This window comes from Oncorhynchus gorbuscha, linkage group LG21, assembly GCF_021184085.1.
Source record: "Oncorhynchus gorbuscha isolate QuinsamMale2020 ecotype Even-year linkage group LG21, OgorEven_v1.0, whole genome shotgun sequence".
Classification (NCBI taxonomy): domain Eukaryota; kingdom Metazoa; phylum Chordata; class Actinopteri; order Salmoniformes; family Salmonidae; genus Oncorhynchus; species Oncorhynchus gorbuscha.
The window spans coordinates 34,782,124-34,799,953 of record NC_060193.1 but is presented as its reverse complement, the minus strand read 5'-3'; the positions used below and the strand labels follow the sequence as shown (position 1 = coordinate 34,799,953).

General features: G+C 39.0%; 1 protein-coding gene across 1 annotated transcript in view; it reads left to right on the top strand.

Moving 5' to 3' along the window:
• The window catches only part of etnppl (ethanolamine-phosphate phospho-lyase), a 46,433-nt gene extending 36,237 nt beyond the window's left edge, over positions 1 to 10,196 (top strand). The window contains exons 10-13 of the mRNA XM_046319382.1: positions 574 to 663; positions 1,371 to 1,501; positions 1,661 to 1,731; positions 9,021 to 10,196. Of these exons, the coding sequence (XP_046175338.1) occupies positions 574 to 663; positions 1,371 to 1,501; positions 1,661 to 1,731; positions 9,021 to 9,119 (391 nt within the window). The 3' untranslated portion in view covers positions 9,120 to 10,196. The remainder of the gene's footprint in view (positions 1 to 573; positions 664 to 1,370; positions 1,502 to 1,660; positions 1,732 to 9,020) is intronic.
• The last annotated feature ends 7,634 nt before the right edge of the window (positions 10,197 to 17,830 follow it).

The window sequence follows — 17,830 nt, the reverse complement described above, 5'->3', positions numbered from 1 at the left end:
TTAGGCAAGTAATAGCTGTAAATTTACACTGAATAATTAGACTTAAGTAATTACAAAACATTTTGTGCACACTGAAGAAATTAGACTTAAGTAATTTTTAAGTATATACAAATATACACAATACCAATGCTTTTACCACTAGTAGTGATGGGCACCAATATCAATAATTTGACATGGCAAGGCATATTGTGATATCGATTGATCCGTCCTGTTATCCTTCCCATTATGTAAAAATGCTAACTGCTACTGCATGCACAAAACCCTTCTCACAGGCTCTCAACTTAGCATGCTGATGTGCAATCAACGGTAGATAGGCTTCCCATTGTATTCAAACGGGTTGAGTAGGTTTTAGGCTCCTTTAGGAAAAGTCCATACTTATATCAGTTGCATTTTTCTAGTTGGTGCCTATCACTCACCACTACAATATGCCAATGTACATATCCAGTGTCAAATTACCCTGAAACCTATAGAGGATTCTTAGAAATGCAGCTGGTAACGTTCAACATGACAGAGGTTCACAAAAGCTCTGTGTGTGTGTCAGGGTTCAGACTGTGATGATGTAATGTCTGATAGGGGTCGTGGCCTGTTTGTTGGGGCGGAGCTTGTGAGAGATCGGGTGAAACTGACCCCTGCTACAGCGGAAGCTCAGGACATCATTTACAAGTGAGTGACTCATTTAGGCCATTTTATAAAACATACTTAGTTTTTATACGGCATTTTAGCATATGGTCAGTTCTTAAAGTGAGATTAAACACAGTTTATAAAAATGTCTGCACATTTATTAAGCCGTGTAAATCACACATAGAAGCATGTTTTATCAATTAGAATCATGTTAAATCAAATAGCACATTTTCAAATCAAGTATAAGGTTTTTAATTCACAATTTGCCATGGATTCTGACTTGTTTTTTTAGGATCAAGTTCTGTGAGTATTTTTGAGGCCCATGTTGGTTTAGGTTTCAAACATCACATGATACCGGTGATGTGTCGTATTGTAATGATCTCAATCAAAGTTTATAAATTGAGTAATGCAGAAGCACACATAAACTAAGTGCAGTTATATAAGCATATTAAGACCAAAAATCGTTGGGCACCTCCTCCTAGTTGTAGTGTTAACACAACAGTTATGTAAATGTTTTGGCATACTCGTCATTGACAGCCATTGTCTCAACCCCAGTATAAACGTGGCTGTACTATAGTAACCTAAACTATAGTTCAGCACTTGGGGGATGGCCTCAAGTGAAGAAACATATCTTCTCTTGAAAATCTTAATTGTAATTTATCCAGAAGAGACTTGTAGACCCAGAACAGATATTGCAGTATGCTTGTTTCATTAGGACAAATATGGAGTTCCAAACTCTGTTTCCCCAGACTGAAGGAACAACACATCCTTCTAAGTGCAGATGGTCCTCATCGCAATGTCCTCAAGTTCAAACCACCCATGTGCTTCTCTGAGGAGGACGCCGACATGGTCGTGGAAAAGATTGACCAGATTCTCACAGGTACTCTTAATGCCCCTCTGAGTTTGTGAGCTGTTGTCTGGAAAGTAGGAGAAACCACATTCTTCTTTCTCTTGTCCATTATTCAAAATGCTTGTAGTGTCATGTCACTGTGGTACCATGGCAAGAAGTTTTATTATGAGTATTATTATTTTTTTACAGACATTGAGAAGGCGTTGGGGTTACAAATGCCCTCCACAGTACATACAGAGAATGGAAGCCATAAGAGAAATGTAAGTCTGGCCCAGGTCATATAGGCCCAAGCTCCTTCCCATCAATCTCTTTGGCATTCACAGATCTAATTTTAGCAGTACCAGTGTGTCGCCACTGATTATGTTAATGTCTTGTGATAATGTTTTGGAACTGAGTTTCCATAGCTAGGGCTGACACTTAGGACTTGAGAAGAGCAGAACCAATGAACTCTGCATCATCAATACAGTTGCTCTGTGAGAAGGTGTTAAACCATGTGCACAGTTAGCCATTGTTATTTAAATGCTGGCTGAAAAGTACTAGTGGCCTCACCTTGGTTCCTAGTCAGGGCAAGTCATCGGAGGCCATGGCCCAGTGAGTCACTCTCTGGAGCCGGGCAGTGGAAGTGGAAATACAAAAGTCTGAGCCTTTTTAGTAAAACACCAGGGTAAATCCTCAGTGGAAATTCACCATAATGATGCATTTATATGAAGGACTTACCACACACCAGGGTGTCATGTGCTTCTAGGATTCTGCGATCGCCAATTATTTTTCAAAATTAACAATTTCCTGCATATTATGCGAAGGCTCGCAATTTTAACCAATCACTGCCCAGTTACCACATAATTTGGTTGAATCAAGCCAAACATGAAACTTTTTCCCACGTCAGCGCATTTCTGTGACAAATTGGAGAAAATCATTGCATATAATCAATTAGCCTTTTAAAATTATAAACTTGGATTAGCTAACACAACGTGCCGTTGAACACAGGAGATTGCTGATAATGGGCCTCTGTATGCCTATGTAGATATTCCAATTACAAATCTGCCGTTTCCAACTACAATAATAATTTACAACATTAACAATGTCTACACTTATTTCTGATCAATTTTATGTTAATGTAATGGACAAAAGATGTTCTTTTCTTTCAAAAACAAGGACATTTCTAAATGACCCCAAACTTTTGAATGGTAGTGTACAGTCGTGGCCAAAAGTTTTGAGAATGACACAAATATTAATTTGCACAAAGTTTGCTGCTTCAGTGTCTTTAGATATTTTTGTCAGATGTTCCTTTACAAACTGAGGCAACAGACTTTGTGAAAATTAATATTTGTGTCGTTCTCAAAACTTTTGGCCACGACTGTATATATCTATATATATTTAAAAAATATAAACGCACAAAAATATAAATGCAACATGCAACACTTTTTATGATTTTACTGAGTTACAGTTCATATAAGAAAATCTGTCAATTTAAATATATATATTTGTCCCTAATCTATGACTTTCACGTGACTGCGCAGGGGCGCCAGGCCCACCCATCGGGGAGCCAGGCTCAGCCAATCAGCCACAAATGGGCTTTATATTACAACCAGAAATATTCCTCAGTTTCATCATCTTTCCGGGTGGCTGTGGTTGTGGTCAGTAGTTGTGTGTGTATGGCCGACTAAATGTGGTTAGCAGTAGTGTGTTTGTGATCAGTAGTTCTGTAGTTGTGTCAGAAGTTGTGTGGTGTGGTTTGTAGTTGTGGTTGTTGTCAGACAATATGTGGTTGTGGTTACTAGCTAGCTACTCCCAGGACCAGCGCTGGACCAGAGCTAGTGCAGACCATAGCAGAAGTTTGTGTTTGTATTTATTATGGATCCCCATTAGCTGCTTCCAAAGCAGCAGCTACTCTTCCTAGGGTCCAGCAAAATTAAGGCAGTTTATACAATTTTAAAAACATTACAATACATTCACAGATTTCACAACACACTGTGTGCCCTTAGGCCACACCGATACCACATATCTACTGTACTAAATCCATGTGTATGTATAGTGTGTATGTTATCGTGTGTGTGTGTATGCATGTGTCTGTGCCAATGTTTGTGTTGTTCCATAAGGTGTTTTTTTATTAATTGTTTTAATAAAATGTAAATGCTTGCGTCAGTTACTTGATGTGGAATAGAGTTCCATGTAGTCATGGCTGTGGTCAGCCATGTTGTTGTGGTCAGTAGTTGTGGTCAGCGGTTGTGTTTCTGGGATCATTCGTTGTAGTCGTTATTTTTATGTCAGTAGCTGTGGTTAGTAGTAGTGGTCAGTAGTTGTGTGGTTGTGGTCAGTAGTTGTGGTCAGTAGTTGTGTTTTTGTGGTCATTAATTGTAGTCATTATTTTTTGTCAGTAGTTATGGTCATTAGTTTTGTGGTTGTGGCCAAAAGTTGTGTGGTTGTGGTCAGTAGTTAGATGTGTGGACAGCAGTTGTTTATGTGGTCAGAAGTTACGTGGTTGTGATCACTAGATGTGGTCAGCAATTGTGTAGTTGTGGTCAGATATTGGGTGGATGGGGTCAGTTGTTGTGGTCAGTAGATGATTGGTCAGTGGTAGAGGTCGACCGATTAATCGGAATGGCCGATTAATTAGGGCCGAATTCAAGTTTTCATAACAATCGGAAATCGGTATTTTTGGATGCCGTTTTTTTTTTACACCTATATTTAACTAGGCAAGTGTGTTAAGAACACATTCTTATTTTCAATGATAGCCTAGGCACGATGGGTTAACTCCCTTGTTTTAGTATGGTCGGGGCGTGAGTTGGGGTGGGTAGTCTATGTTCTTTTCTCTATGTTGTGTTTATGTGTTTGGCCTGGTATGGTTCTCAATCAGAGGCAGGTGTTGTTCGTTGTCTCTGATTGAGAATCATACTTAGGTAGCCTTTTCCCACCTGTGTTTTGTGGGTGATTATTTTATGTCTAGTGTTTTTCTACACCTTTCAGGACTGTTTCGGTTTTCGTTTATTTCACGTTGTTATTTTGTTGTTCAGTTAATAAACCTCATGAACACATACCACGCTGCGCATTGGTCTGACATTTCATACTCCTCGACAGAGGAGGACGAAGAATTCCGTTACAGATTCAATCTTGCAACCTTACAGTTAACTAGTCCAACGCTCTAACCACCTCCCTCACGAGGAGGCCGCCTGTTACGCGAATGCAGTAAGAAGCCAAGGTAAGTTGCTAGCTAGCATTAAACTTATCTTATAAAAAACAATCAATCAATCAATCATAATCACTAGTTATAACTACATATGGTTGATAATAGTACTAGTTTATCTAGCGTGTCCTGCGTTGCATATAATCGATGCAGTGCGCATTCGCGAAAAAGGACTGTCGCTGCTCCAACATGTACCTAACCATAAACATCAATGCCTTTCTTAAAATCAATACACAGAAGTATGTATTTCTAATATTTCTGCATATTTAGCTAAAAGAAATCCAGGTTAGCAGGCTATATTAACCAGGTGAAATTGCGTCAGTTCTCTTGCGTTCATTGCACTCAGAGTCAGGGTATATGCAACAGTTTGGGCCGCCTGGCTCATTGCGAACTAATTTGCCAGAATTTTACGTAATTATGACATAACATTGAAGGTTGTGCAATGTAACAGGAATATTTAGACTTATGGATGCCACCCGTTAGATAAAATATGGAATGGTTCCGTATTTCACTGAAATAATAAATGTTTTGTTTTCAAGATGATAGTTTCCGGATTCGACCATATTAATGACCTAAGGCTCGTATTTCTGTGTGTTATTATGTTATAATTAAGTCTATGATTTGATAGAGCAGTCTGACTGAGCGATGGTAGGCACCAGCAAGCTCGTAAGCATTCATTCAAACAGCACTTTCGTGCGTTTTGCCAGCAGCTTTTCGCAATGCTTCAAACAGTGAGCTGTTTATGACTTCAAGCCTATCAACTGCCAAGATTAGGCAGGGGGGTGCGGGGTGCACGCTAATAGCGTTTCAAGTGTTACTCGCTCTGAGACTTGGAGTAGTTGTTCCCCTTGCTCTGCATGGGTAACGCTGCTTCGAGGGTTGCTGTTGTCGATGTGTTCCTGGTTCGAGCCCAGGTACACATGGCGAGGAGAGGGATGGAAGCTATACTGTTACACTGGCAATACTAAAGTGCCTAGAAGAACATCCAATAGTCAAAGGTATATGAAATACAAATGGTATAGAGAGAAATAGTCCTATAATTTCTATAATAACTACAACCTAAAACTTCTTACCTAGGAATATTGAAGACTCATGTTAACCTCTTACCTCCACCCAAAACGCAGGCGTCCCATCTAGACATCTGGAAATGCAAATGCACTACGCTAAATGCTAATAGCACTCGTTAAAACTCAAACGTTCATTAAAACACACATGCAGTGTACTGAATTAAAGCTACACTCGTTGTGAATCCAGCCAACAAGTCAGATTTTAAAAATGTTTTTCGGCGAAAGCATGAGAAGCTATTATCTGATAGCATGCAACACCCCTAAAGACCCGCAGGGGACGTAAACAAAATAATTAGCATAGTCGGCGCTACACAAAATGCAGAAATAAAATATAAAACATTCATTACCTTTCACAATCTTCTTTGTTGGCACTCCTAGATGTCCCATAAACATCACTATTGGGTCTTTTTTCCGATTAAATCGGTCCATATATAGCCTAGATATCGATCTATGAAGACTGTGTGATCAAGGAAAAAAACAGCGTTTTATAACGCAACGTCATTTTTTTAAATTAAAAAAGTTGACGATAAACTTTCACAAAACACTTCGAAATACTTTTGTAATGCAACTTTAGGTATTAGTAAACGTTAATAATCGATCAATTGATCACGGGGCGATGTATATTCTATAGCTCTACGTCTTGAAATAATGTCCGGATAAATCTCAACCAAAATATCCTGTTGGAGACCGGAAGAAATGGGCTGTCTCTTGTTCGTTTGACCCAAGAAACAAATCCTAGGCAAATTACATTTACATTACATTTAAGTCATTTAGCAGACGCTCTTATCCAGAGCGACTTACAAATGACAAGACTGTTGACATCGTGTGGAAGCTGTAGGTATTGCAACCTTGGCTCCAGGTAATGTGGTTTCTATTCAACAATTCATTCAAGTGGCGCATTGATATATTTTCCAGTTTTTAGTGATCAGATTTTCCTGCGCTTTTCGATGAAACACACGTTCTGTTATAGTCACAGCCGTGATTTAACCAGTTTTAGAAACATCGGAGTGTTTTCTATCCACACATACTGATCATATGCATATACTATATTCCTGGCATGAGTAGCAGGGCGCTGAAATGTTGCGCTATTTTTTACAGAATGTTCGAAAAAGTAGGGGGGTAGGATCAACAGGTTAAAAGGAACCACCAGCTTTCATATGTTCTCATGTTCTGAGCAAGGAACTTAAACGTTAGCTTTCTTACAAGGCACATATTGCACTTTTACTTTCTTCTCCAACACTTTGTTTTTGCATTATTTAAACCAAATTGAACATGTTTCATTGTTTATTTGAGGCTAAATTGATTTTATTGATGCATTATATTAAGTTAATATAAGTGCTCATTCAGTATTGTTGTAATTGTCATTATTACAAATACATTTTTTTAAATATATATATGCTTTTTTATATATATATATATATATATATATATATATTTTTTGTAAATCGTCCGATTAATCTGTATTGGCTTTTTTTGGTCCTCCAATAAATCGGTATCAGCGTTGAAAAATCATAATCGGTCGACCTCTAGTCAGTGGTTGTGTGGTTGTGGTCACTTGATGGTCAGAATTTGTGTGGTTGTGGTCCATAGTTGTGTGGTTGTGGTCAGATGTTGGTTGTTTGCAAAAAAGTTACAGAAAATGTTGTTGACGCGGTTACTAAAATAGCTATATTTTTATAGATCTGTACTAGATATTTCTGTTATTATTTCAGAATTGAATAACAGAAAAGTAGACCAATATGTCATACAGTCTGTCTTTATGGAAAAGTGGTCAAAGTCGATGATTTGTGTCAAATGTATTTTTGCATTGACAGTGAATGGCAGTTGAAAATGATGATGTCACAATGGGGAGCAAAAAAGGACAAACAAATGTAGAACAGAAAAAGTAAAAGATAATCAAAACATTTTATGCAAGCAACCCGAGTGAGACCATTCTGCACATTTTAAAAGTTTGAACGGCGTTTCTAGCTGAAACAGTGTAGGAGGAGTAGCATGCCAAATAATAATAAGGAGTATGTTGAATATTGAAGCTGGGGTTTTGCTGTGCAAGCCCCTCAATAAGAAGTATGTCATAGACTAAAGCTGGGGCTTTTGATGCGCAAGCCTCACAATAACCTTTGACATCAAACTTCGTACGTTGATATGTAGTAACAGCCCAATACCTCTGCGAAAACATTCGGGGTATCCACATTTGTTATATTTTAAATAATAGCACTGGACGAGTTTACCACAGTCGGTTTCCCGATTGGGCTAACAGTAACAGGGTGGCAGGTAGCCTAGTGGTTAGAGCGTTGGGCCAGTAACTGAAAGATTGCTGGCTCGAATCCCCGAGCTGACAAGGTAAAAATCGGTCGTTCTGCCCCTGAAACAGGCAGTTAACCCACTGTTACCCGGTAGGACGTCATTCTAAATAAGAATTTGTTCTCAACTGACTTGCTTAGTTAAATAAAGGTACATTTAAAGAACAGTGGAATACAAATGTGTGGTCACAAGATTATTACAGACTATGCCCCTGGAAATATGGTTATCTGTAGCAGTACGATGATAACGCTGTGAAATAGTGGGAATGAGATGAGTTACCTGAGCAGGGGTTTGGCTGTATTTGAGTCCAAATTTTATAAGATAAATTTTGCCCTTTTCATATTTGAATGCAAGCCATCCCTCTTTTAAAACTGGGGCTTCTCACAAAAGTGGTCAAAATTGTGAATGTACTCCAAATCCATTGAGAAATTGTAGCATTTAAGGCAGAAGAGATGACTAAAGCATTCCATTCCGTGACCTATTCTTGGTAGCGGCCCGGAAATGAGAACCCACTTGCCTGTCTCCTTTAACCTGCCTATCAGCCCTCTGAAGTAATCTTTTACTAACATGAATGACTACTGTGGGAGCATTCAGGTGCTTCTCCATCACCACAGGGACCTGGTATTATTATAGTATAGTATTATCTTTTCAGATCTGTGGACACAGAAGGTTTGTGGCAGCGTAAGTTTGTGGCAGCTTAATTGGGGAGAACGAGCTCGTGATAATGGCTGGAGTGTAATCAGTGGAACGATATCAAATACATCAAACACATGTTTTCCAGGTGTTTGATGCCATTCCATTTGCTCCATTCATTATTATGAGCCCTTCTCACCTCAGAAGCCTCCTGTGGTGGACACTGAAAGGGTGGGTGCTAGGGGAAAGAGCTAAAGGATATGAAACCAGGAGAGAGAATGATGATACTGAGAATGCAGCAAAATGTTACACATACTCTTTGCCTTCACATTCATTGCTCTCATCATGTTAATTTGATCACAAGGTTCAACCTGAGGAAAACGGATGTCATCATTCAAATGGAATAGGCCATAGCCGTGATACGTCTCAACAGCATGCCTCTCAGCAAAACAAAAGGCCTTAATGGACTTGTGGAGTTTTGCTACTGTCTTATAAGTCCTGAATAGTGTGCCCTGCACACTTACATGTTTCAATGGATAAATGAAGCGACTTCATCCTCAAACCTATAATTACTTTTTGTAAGCATTTATAATATGTTAGTTACACATTGATGTTATAATCCTAATCTCAGGTACTTTGAAATGTGATTGGAAATTTGGCCAGGCATGTATAAGGGCCTGCTGTTCCTCTGTATACAGACAAATGCAGATGAACTAGAAACCCAGATTGACAGTGAGGAACAAACTTAATGTGCTAATGTCCAGGATGTCTTTAGAGTCATGCATTGATCCCTCACTGTGACTTCATATTAAATAGTAAATGACAATGATTACAAATGCTAACTTTTTCAAAGTATCATTATGAAATATAAAGAACATGCCTACTGAAAAGACTATAAAGTAGTATTGGCCATTGTAATATATAATAATAATATAATAATATATGCCATTTAGGAGACGCTTTTATCCAAAGCGACTTACAGTCATGTGTGCATACATTCTACGTATGGGGTGGTCCCGGGGATCGAACCCACTACCCTGGCGTTACAAGCACCATGCTCTACCAACTGAGCTACAGAAGGACCATTGTCATGTTGTTGCCCACATTTAGAGGTTCTTCAATGAAAGCGTTGTTCTACAAAAATGTCAAATAAACAATGCAGACAGAGGGAACGGAATTGTTTATCTTTGTGTCTAGCAGCCTCTCGTGTACATTGAAAGAAAATGCTGAGGAGCAGAGTTGGCTACACAGAAACCTTGGACAATACATGGTACACTGCTATGCTAATTGTGGCAAGAACAAGTACCAAAAACACTTAGTTAATAGCCCTGGCGTTTATTTGCTTAAATCACGGAACACAACAGGCGCTTATTAGAGACAGGCTTCTATTTTAGCTTTTGCTCATTTGTATAGTTAATTGTTTAATACCAGCTTTTCTTGTACTAATATGTTATAATTTGCACACGGTGTCACATTTCTTTTGTCTTAGTATGCCTGTATAAAATAAAATACAACTTTTCCTTGACAGGATAATCATTGACCTCCGACTGTGCCTTTCCGGCAGTTCGTACTTTCACTACTAGAGGGCGATCTGCCAATTTCTAGTGGTCTGTACTCCCAAAATAGTTTTTGTGCTTGCCAGTTAGCAAGCAGTTCTCAGCTCTAGCAGTGTCTTACAGCCGATAAAAATGGATGATTGCCATAATATTTGTATATTTACTGAATTATTTAATGTTAACATATCAAACATTAAACCTCAAACAATTAACACCTTTAGATCCAGCGTTAATTTGAAACGGGTGTTTATTTGCTGAAATGTGAAATTGGCATGGCTATTAAATGAGACGGGGCTATCTGAGACTCAGCAAGTTAAGTTACATCAGGTTCCTATTGCCCAATATGCTAAAGTTTGGTCAATGCAACACTGAAGTGTAGGGGATATTTGTCCTAAAATATTGTTTTTGTCTTTGGTGAAGATTCTCCCAGGGTTCTTTTTTGTTCCCATTTTTGTATATTTTATAAGTTCTTACAGACTGTAAATTAAATGTTCCTATGACAGCCCAGGTCAGCCTTCTGCAAAATGACCAGAAACACCATTGCCCAGTCCTAGATGACTTTGTCTAGTGATGTGATAGATCACATTTAGGGCCTCTTTGCACGACATAACTTTGATGACAAACTAGGTGCAGGATAGATACTTGTGTAGTGTAAAGAGAGATAGATACAAATCTCTCTTTAAAGACATGCTCCAGAACTTTGGCAACTAGTTAGTACTTTTTAAACTTCCTGCTTTGGGCTGGATGTGTCAATGTGTAGTTCATACATGTATAATGTATGAGCAGAATTACTATTTTACCTCAATTAGCCAAGAGTGTGCAAAGTGGTCATCAAGGCAAAGGGTGGCTACTTTGAAGAATATTAAATATATTGTGATTCGTTTAACACTTTTTTGGTTGCTACATTATTCAATATGTGTTATTTCATAGTGTTGATTTACATTACATTTACATTTAAGTCATTTAGCAGACGCTCTTATCCAGAGCGACTTGATGTCTTCACTATAATTCTACAATGTATAATATAGTAAAAATAACTACAGTTGAATTCAGAAGTTAACATACACTTAGGTTGGAGTCATTAAAACTTGTTTTTCAACCACTCCACAAATTTCTTGTTAACAAACTATAGTTTTGGCAAGTCGGTTAGGACATCTACTTTGAGCATGACACAAGTAATTTTTCCAACAATTGTTTAGATGTGTTCACTGTATCACAATTCCAGTGGTTTACATACACTAAATTGACTGTGCCTTTAAACAGCTTGGAAAATTCCAGAAAATGATGTCATGGCTTTAGTTTTTGTTAGGCTAATTTACATAATTTGAGTCAATTGGAGGTGTACCTGTGGATGTATTTCAAGGCCGACCTTCAAACTCAGTGCCTCTTTGCTTGACATCATGGGAAAATAAAAAAATATCAGCCAAGACATCAGAAAAATAATTGTAGTCCTCCACAAGTCTGGTTCATCCTTGGGAGCAATTTTCAAACGCCTGAAGGTACCACGTTCATCTGTTCATCTGATGTCAGCTTCAATATATCCACATAGTTTTCCTGCCTCATGATGCCATATATTTTGTGAAGTGCACCAGTGCCTCCTGCAGCAAAGCACCCCCACAATATGATGCTGCCACCCCCGTGCTTCACGGTTGGGATGGTGTTCTTCGGCTGGCAAGCATCCCCCTTTTTCCTCCAAACATAATGATGGTCATTATGGCCAAAAATATAGGGCTTGTTTTACTGTGGATATAGATAATGTTGTACCTGTTTCCTCCAGCATCTTCACAAGGTCCTTCCTTTGCTGTTGTTCTGGGATTGATTTGCACTTTTTGCACCAAAGCACGTTCATCTCTAGGAGACAGAATGCATCTCCGACCTGAGCGGTATGATGGCTGCGTGGTCCCATGGTGTTTATACTTGCGTACTATTGTTTGTACAGATGAACTTGGTATTTTCAGTCATTTGGAAATTGCTCCCAAGGATGAACCAGACTTGTGGAGGTCTACAATTATTTTTCGGAGGTCTTGGCTGATTTCTTTTGATTTTCCCATGATGTCAAGCAACGAGGCACTGAGTTTGAAGGTAGCTCTTGAAATACATCCACAGGTACACCTCCAATTGACTCAAATGTCAATTAGCCCATCAGAAGCTTCTAAAGCCATGACATCATTTTCTGGAACTTTCCAAGCTGTATAAAGTCACAGTCAACTTAGTGTATGTAAACTTCTGACCCACTGGAATTGTGATACAGTGAATTATAAGTGAAATAATCTGTCTGTAAACAATTGTTGGAAAAATGACTAGATGTAGATGTCCTAACCAACTTGCCAAAACTATAGTTTGTTAACAAGAAATTTGTGGAGTGGTTGAAAAATGAGTTTTAATGACTCCAACCTAAGTGTATGTAAACTTCCGACTTCAACAGTATCTGATCATAAATGACTATTTCTTGCACTTTAGACAATATACTCAAAATAGACACAGGTCTATAGTTTTGCCCTTCTTGTGGTAAATGCACTCCAAGTCACTTATTTTAATGGGTATGTCATCAAATACCAGGCCTAGATCCTATGTGTTGTTGAACTGTTACATTTTCTGTATAGAGAAAATAGTGGTCAATGGAACACCGCTGCATGTTTTTTATTAATCATTGCGGTTGTTCACCGAATTTACTGGCTGGCACCTACGATTTTGTGCAGGGAAATCGGTTTCCAGATCTGTGTTTATATTAGTGGCAAGTTCAACACAGATCTCCTGCCCCCATGCACTTCTCTCAATTTGAGCTGTGATAGGGAAAGAGCACCACCTTTTGGACAAACGGATCTCCAAACAGAATTCACAGTTTCACTAGCATGAATTCAGTTTGGATTCAATATTACCACACATTGTATAATCTTTGGCATTACTTCATTTATACAGAGAACCCACATTTAGACCAGGGTCTCATTTTCAATGGTGTGTTCAAATAATAACAAATCTAAACACCTTAAACAGAGAATTACAGAGAAAAAAATAATATATAGGGGGAAAAAACACAGTACCAGTCAAAAGCTGACACACCTATTTCATTTTTACTATTTTCTACATCGTGAAGACATCAAAACTATGATATAACACATATGGAATCATGTAGGAACCAAAAATGTTAAAAGTTAATGTGGAATTTCTTTACCTCTTATTGCATTTGAGCCAAGTTGTGTTGTGACAAGGTAGGAGTGGTATACCAAATAGGGATAAGTCAATATTATGGCAAGAACAGCTCAAATAAGCAAAGAGAAACAACAGTCCATCATTACTTGAAGAGATAAAGGTCAGTAAATCCGGAAAATATCAAGAACTTTGAACCTTTCTTCAAGTGCAGTTGCAAAAACCATCAAGCGCTATGATGAAACTGGCTCTCATGAGGACCTACACGAAAAGAAGACCCAGAGTTACCTCTGCTGCAGAGGATAAGTTCATTAGTTACCAGCCTCAGCCATTTAGGATCTTGAATACAAGACATGCGTCGGTGTATCGCACAAGATTTTCCCAACTCAGGAGCTCATGCTTTCTGAGGATGTAACAATGATGATGGCTATTGGGCTTCCTATCAAGAACTTTGAGAGGCTGTTTGTAGACAGACTGAATAGGTTTTAATGTTGTACAGCAAGCTTGGGCCCAAATCAAGCAGTATGTTAAGTAGGGGAGTATCATAGATTTGAAGGACAGTTTGCTACCTCGGTAGTCAAACACTTTTGTATAAATCGGAAATTAGCTAGGTTGAATTTGGTTTATATGAATTACCTTTTTCATATGCTTTTTAAAAGAGGTTAGAATCAAGTATGATGCCAAGGTACTTAAAATCAGATACCACCTGGAGCTTCTCCATTGACACATAGACATCTGGCTCAGTAGCATCTGTTGCCCTCTTTGTGAAGAACATGCAAACAGTTTTTTTCAGATTGAGATGAAAACACGAGTCACTGAGCCACTTTGTGACTTGGACCATTACAGTAGTGAGTTCTTGTGCAGCTTGTTATTTGCTCTTTGCATGCTGTATCACTGTATCATCTGCATACATTTGAACATCAGACCTAGTACAGACAGAAGGCAGATCATTAATGTACAGGCTGAACAGGAGGGGCCCCAGTATTGACCCTTGGGGCACGCCCACATCATAGCTAAGTGTGAGCGACAGCTCATTATGACACACTGAGTTCTGTCTTCAAGGTATGATTTCATCCATCTCAAGGCATCGGGGGAAAAGTTGAACTTGGACAATTTTGTGATGAGATGGTTAACAGTATCAAAAGCCTTCCTGAGGTCCAGAAACATAGCCCCAAAAACACCCCCTTTGTCAAACTTGTACTTCACATTTTCCAGAAGAAAGCAGTTGGCCGTTTCTGTGGAGTGTTTCGCTCTGAAGCCAAACTGCATGGAGTGTAATGTGAAGGGGCTGTTGTTGAGGTGGGCAATCAGTTGTTCTGCTACACACTTTTCAACAACCTTTGACACCACAGGTAGTATACAAATGGGCCTGTAGTTACCCACATCAGCAGGTTTGCCCGATTTAAAGATGGCCGTTATTATGGCCGACTTCCATACCCTTGGAAACACCCAGATACCAATAGATGTGTTGGTGACCTTAGTAATGGGGCCAATGAGTGACACTTTGTAGTTTTTAGGAAAGGTATGCCCAGCCCAAACACATCTTTGGCTTTAGAGTTCTTTCGTGAGCTAATCACCTTGTTCACCTTTGACTCAGAAACCTCCCTTATGAAGACAGAATGAGTGTCATTTACTAGCACTGAGCCCAAGAAACCAGTGGAGGGTTTCTGTGTCAGTACCCTGACACAGTCAATAAAGTAGGAATTGAAGGCTATTGCTATTTTGACTGCATCCTGTGTTAGATTGTTATTAACCATGATTTCTAGTCTTTTTGCAGTGTTACTATGGTCTTTCCCTGTTAACTTTTTTAGATTCTCCCAGATCAATTTAGAATTTCCCTTTATGTCAATCAAAAAAGTTTGCCTTGGCCTGTCTGATTTCTTTCATCACCTTATTTCTCAACATGGTAAACCTACGTCTGTCATGCTCTAATTTGGATATTAGGGCTATTTTCAGAGCATAATCTCGTTCTTTCATCAATTTCCAGATTTCGCCATTTAGCTAAGTAAGAGTGCTCTTTTGGCCAGGTTTGGATTTGATTTTCTTTAGGAAACCACTTATTGTAGTCTGGATTGTGGATAGAACAACCTGACTATCAGCTTCCACATCTGTATAGGACAAAAGATCATTCCAGTTAATTCTCTTAATTGCGTTTTCAAAATACTTTAATTCACTCTTGGGTATTCTTAGTTGATCCCGCTTTCTAACTGTAGAGAGGTTAAACCTGCTCTTAGACAGCTTTCTGGCTATAAGTGTCAGATTATGATCAGATAGCCCAGTAACCATATTGAATGATTTAGGCACTCTGGTTTTTTACTGAACACCAAATCAATCTGTGTTTTAGAGCAACAACTCACCCTGGTTGGCCCTTTAACTAGCTGTGTAAGGTCAAAGGTACAAGTGAGCCGTTTGACGGTTTTCCTACAAGACTTGTCTTCACAATTAATATTAAAATCTCCAATTAAGATGACCTCTTTCCCAAAATCACATTCCCGAAGCATGTTATTAAACTGATCAAAAAACACACTTTTGGTGGAAGGTGGCTTATACATTCCAAAAAGGTAATAAAAAAAACATTTGGGGAGACAGTGTTACGTTCAGGCCAATACATTCTAGTTCATTATCACATGACCACTCAATTGGTTTACATCGGATATGTTCTTTAATGTAAATCATAATAATTTCCAAATAAATTCATTAAGAATCCTACAATGTGATTTTCCGGATTTTTTTTCTTCTCATTTTGTCTGTCATGGTTGAAGTGTAGCTATGATGAAAATTACAGGCCTCTCATCTTTTTATAGTGGGAGAACTTGCACAATTGGTGGCTGACTAAATACTTTTTTGCCCCACTGTACATGCTTACAGTTGAAGTCGGAAGTTTACATAAACTAGTTTTAATCAAATCAAATGTATTTATATAGCCCTTCGTACATCAGCTGATATCTCAAAGTGCTGTACAGAAACCCAGCCTAAAACCCCAAACAGCAAGCAATGCAGGTGTAGAAGCACGGTGGCTAGGAAAAACTCCCTAGAAAGGCCAAAACCTAGGAAGAAACCTAGAGAGGAACCATGCTATGTGGGATGGCCAATCCTCTTCTGGCTGTTCCGGGTGGAGATTATAACAGAACATGGCCAAGATGATGCACCTGACTGTGCTGCTGCTCCAGTTTCAACTGTTCTGCCTTATTATTATTCGACCATGCTGGTCATTTATGAACATTTGAACATCTTGGCCATGTTCTGTTATAGTCTCCACCCGGCACAGCCAGAAGAGGACTGGCCACCCCACATAGCCTGGTTCCTCTAGGTTTCTTCCGAGGTTTTGGCCTTTCTAGGGAGTTTTTCCCAGCCACCGTGCTTCTACACCTGCATTGCTTGCTGTTTGGGGTTTTAGGCTGGGTTTCTGTACAGCACTGAGATATCAGCTGATGTACGAAGGACTATATAAATCAATTTGATTTGATTTGGCATCATGAGGCATGAAAATGATGTGGATATATTGAAGCAACATCTCAAGACATCAGTCAGGAAGTTAAAGCTTGGTCGCAAAAGGGTCTTCCAAATGGACAATGACCCCAAGCATACTTCCAAAGTTGTGGCAAAATGGCTTAAGGACAACCAAGTCAAGGTATTGGAGTGACCATCAAAGCCCTGACCTCAATCCCATAGAAAATGTGTGGGCAGAACTGAAAAAGCGTGTGCGAGCAAGGAGGCCTACAAACCTGACAGTTACACCAGCGGTCACGAGGAATGGGCCAAAATTCTTATTGTAAGAAACTTGTGGAAGGCTACCCAAAACATTTGACCCAAGTTAAACAATTTAAAGGCAATGTTACCAAATACTAATTGAGTGTATTTGAACACATCAATCCTTATTTCACTATATAGCATACACATTGAGGGAGATTGTGCATTATACATTAAGAATTTTACCACCCTGCATCCCACTGCTGGCTTGCTTCTGAAGCTAAGCAGGATTGGTCCCTGGATGGGAGACCAGATGCTGCTGTAAGTGGTGTTGGTGGCCCAAAAAATATCCTAATGCCCCAGGGCAGGGATTAGCGTGCAGTCTTTCAGATGGGACGTTAAACAGGTGTCCTCACTCTGTGTGGTCACTAAAGATCCCATGGCACTTATTGTAAGAATAGGGGTGTTAAACCCGGTGTCCTGGTTAAATTCCCAATCTTGCCCTCATACCATCATGGCCACCTACAGTAATCATCCTCAGCATACAATTGGTTTATTCATCCAAGGTAACTATTCCCCAGGTTGTTGCTGCTCTCTTAGAATGTGTTCTCAGTCAACTTCTTTCAAAATAATAGATTAAAAATATTTATAAATCAGGGGGAACCTAAATTATTTTCCAATCATTTCGTTCTGAACAGAGCCATTTGTTTTTTAGTTCCGTTCTACTGTTCCAACCAGCAAGATAAAGTCCTGAACAGGTTCGAACCCCCCAAAAAATGTA